This window comes from Otolemur garnettii, unplaced genomic scaffold (genome assembly GCF_000181295.1).
Source record: "Otolemur garnettii isolate 467f Iridium unplaced genomic scaffold, OtoGar3 scaffold00211, whole genome shotgun sequence".
In the NCBI taxonomy this organism is placed as follows: domain Eukaryota; kingdom Metazoa; phylum Chordata; class Mammalia; order Primates; family Galagidae; genus Otolemur; species Otolemur garnettii.
In genome coordinates this window covers 745023-747707 of record NW_003852606.1, presented here as the reverse complement: position 1 = coordinate 747707, position 2685 = coordinate 745023, and the positions used below count along the sequence as shown (strand labels likewise).

The 2685-nt window shown below is 53.7% G+C and overlaps 1 protein-coding gene across 1 annotated transcript; it reads right to left on the bottom strand.

Annotated features, from left to right (window-relative positions):
• Nucleotides 1-92: 92 nt before the first annotated feature.
• Nucleotides 93-2679, bottom strand: LOC111722044 (sialic acid-binding Ig-like lectin 11). Its single transcript, XM_023507876.1, has 4 exons — nucleotides 2539-2679; nucleotides 2220-2316; nucleotides 1841-1892; nucleotides 93-526 (listed from the first exon to the last, which is right to left on the bottom strand). The coding sequence occupies exons 1-4, from the start codon at nucleotides 2675-2677 to the stop codon at nucleotides 401-403; spliced, it is 414 nt and encodes a 137-aa protein (XP_023363644.1). The 5' UTR covers nucleotides 2678-2679; the 3' UTR covers nucleotides 93-400.
• Between the last annotated feature and the right edge of the window lie 6 nt (nucleotides 2680-2685).

The window sequence follows — 2685 nt, the reverse complement described above, 5'->3', positions numbered from 1 at the left end:
TTTTTTTTTTTTAATGTTAAAATGGGAACCACTCAGATCCTGTCCTCCCCTTCTTGCTCTCCCAAAGGAAGGGAAGAGAGAACACCGATGGCGAACAGCAGGAACAACAGGTTTTTAAGGAAAATGCTCCAGTGACAAACTTCAGAGGTGGGTCCCTGAAAGGTACCACCAAGCACCACCAAGCTCAAGTTCTCATCTGGGGGTGGGGCTGAAATTTGAGGCCAGTTCTGCTCATCACCACAAGTAGAAAGTGGGACTCCTATAAGCTAGTTGATATCTTGTTCACATGGGGACTGTGATGCAGGAACCATCCCTGACATGGCCCTCCCCAGAGAAGCCCTGGGACCTGCAGCAAGGTCATCACTTATGGATCTTGATCTCTGGTGGAGCTGGTGGCCTCCTAGTCCTGACACTTCTGGTGCCGGAGCTCATGAAAGCTGAGGGAGGCATAATGGAGCTCCTCCTCCTCCTCCCCGGGGGTGGGGGTGGCTACAGCAGGGGCTGGGGGGCACTCATGCTGGTCACCCTGAATGGAGGGGAGAAAGGGATCAAATTAGGATGATGCTACCCAGGAGAGAGCAAGCAAGACCCACAGGAGAACCTGGAAACCAAGCATCTAGCCTTTGACCTATTCATTCCATAAGCACTGGCTGGGCCCTCATTCATTCATTCACTCATTCGTACATTCAGCAAATGTTTGAGAGTAGTAACACCTGGCCCTTGGTAATTGACTGCCAGTCTCATACCATCCTTGAGCTTATGCAGCTTGCAGGACAGAGGGAGAAGCAGACAATAAAGGAATAGTCAATTAAGTTACCATTTAACTGCAAATTATGGTAGGATGCACAGCAGTAGGGTGCTGTGAGGAGGATGGGGGTTTGCTCAGACCTGGATGGCCCTCAGTGACCTCAGAGGATGTATTATTCAAATGCACTTGCTAAACTGAGCTGTGAGATCAAGACACAAAGCATATAGCACAGTAAAGGATTTACCTCATCCCAAGAAAGCTTTGACCCTTGTGCCCATCTCCTGGGAGAAAACTGTAACTAAATTATCTTCCTCAGCTGGGAGTAACAGACTGTGTCAAATAGTCTATGCCAACACCATGCTTTACAGAGGGGCTGTGGGCCGGGTAGCCTCAGTTTGACCCTAAAGGGTCTGGAGACTGAGGAATTTGGGTGAGCCGCATGGGGGCTGCCTGTCTATATGACCAAACCTCAGGCGACCTCTATGGTTAGCAATACTTCATAAGCATTGTCACACATTTCTGCTGGCAGAAGCCACTGCTGTCTGTGTGACCCCACTGGGAGAGGATAACCAGAAACTACAGGTGTAGTCTCCCCTAGCCCCTGCCCCATAGTCTTCTTCCTGTCACTTTATAATCTATAAATTGTTCTCAGGATTCAGTGGCTTCCACAGGGTGCTGTAGTTCTCCTACTGATAATAAAACCTCACAGTGCTCTTGACTGGGGACCCCCTAGCTTTGTAGTAGACACTAATTATTTTTGGGAGATCTCGCCGGCATCCTGTGTTGAGGAGAGCCAGGAAGGAGGGCAAAGGGGTCAGGGATCCAGAGAGAAATAAAGGACAAGGTGGGAAGGGGGCACTGGAGCTGAGCACAGCTGACAACCAGGTGGCCCTTGGCTCTGTGGGAGACATAGGGAACAGTGGGGGTGGCGGCTTCTGGGTCACAGAACTAGGGGCTGCTTTGATAGGGAGTCAGGCAAAACAGCCTATTTGGTACATGATGAGTCACTAAGTCACCAAGAGGACTGTGGCCTTGGCCATCCTGGGGAGAGGACCAGACGGGACCCTGGTGGACAGAGAGCACCTCACTCACCAGGGAAGTGGGATCTAGGGTGGAGGGTGTATCCTTCCTGCAGGTCTTCACCCTGAGGGAGGGACCAGGACCTTTCAGTGCCCGCTGGCTCAGAGTTTGGGAGGGGACTGCTGTCCCTGCTCTAATGCACCAAGAAGGCTTCTGTGGCTGTGTAGGTGAGGCCACATCTCACCAGGTGACTCCCATGATGAGCAGAGGTGACCCTCCCGGGTGACTGGCATCAGGGAGTGGGAAAAGATTCTGCTCTGATCCTCTGACCCAAGGCCCAATTTTCAGGGCCTCTGCCCTGTCCAGGTACCTGCCTTTGGGACTGTCTGAGGCTCAAAGACCTGCAGACCTCCCACAACAGGAACTCCCACCCTCTGAGTCCCACACTTACCTGAGCAAGGCGAAGCAGGAGCAGAGAGAGAGCAGGGCAGTGACACCGGCCCCGACCACGGCTCCCAGAGTAAATCCTGTCCTGGGCTCTGGCTTCCCTGCAGATCAGGGGTTCAGGGTGCTATCTCTCCAAGCCCCAGAAGACTTGTGCCTTCTTCTCCCACAGAATCTGGGCTCTGAGGTCCTTTCTCCCCCAGCAGCCCCAGAGCAGGGCCTCTACCCGCTCTTCCCAAGAGACCTGGTACTGCCCAACCCTGAGCCCCATCTGCCCGGGGTCCAGGCTCCTCTCCCTGAGTCTCTGCCCCCCTGTGTCCTCTGACCTGGCAGCAGCAGGACGGTGCCACTCTGGGCCCCATAGACATTCTGGGCCTTGCAGCTGAGCCTGAGGCTGGAGTTGAGCCCCCAATGGAGGCTCAGGGAGCTGTTGGCCCAGGGCCCTGCTGAGCTGTTGGTGGCCATAAAATAGT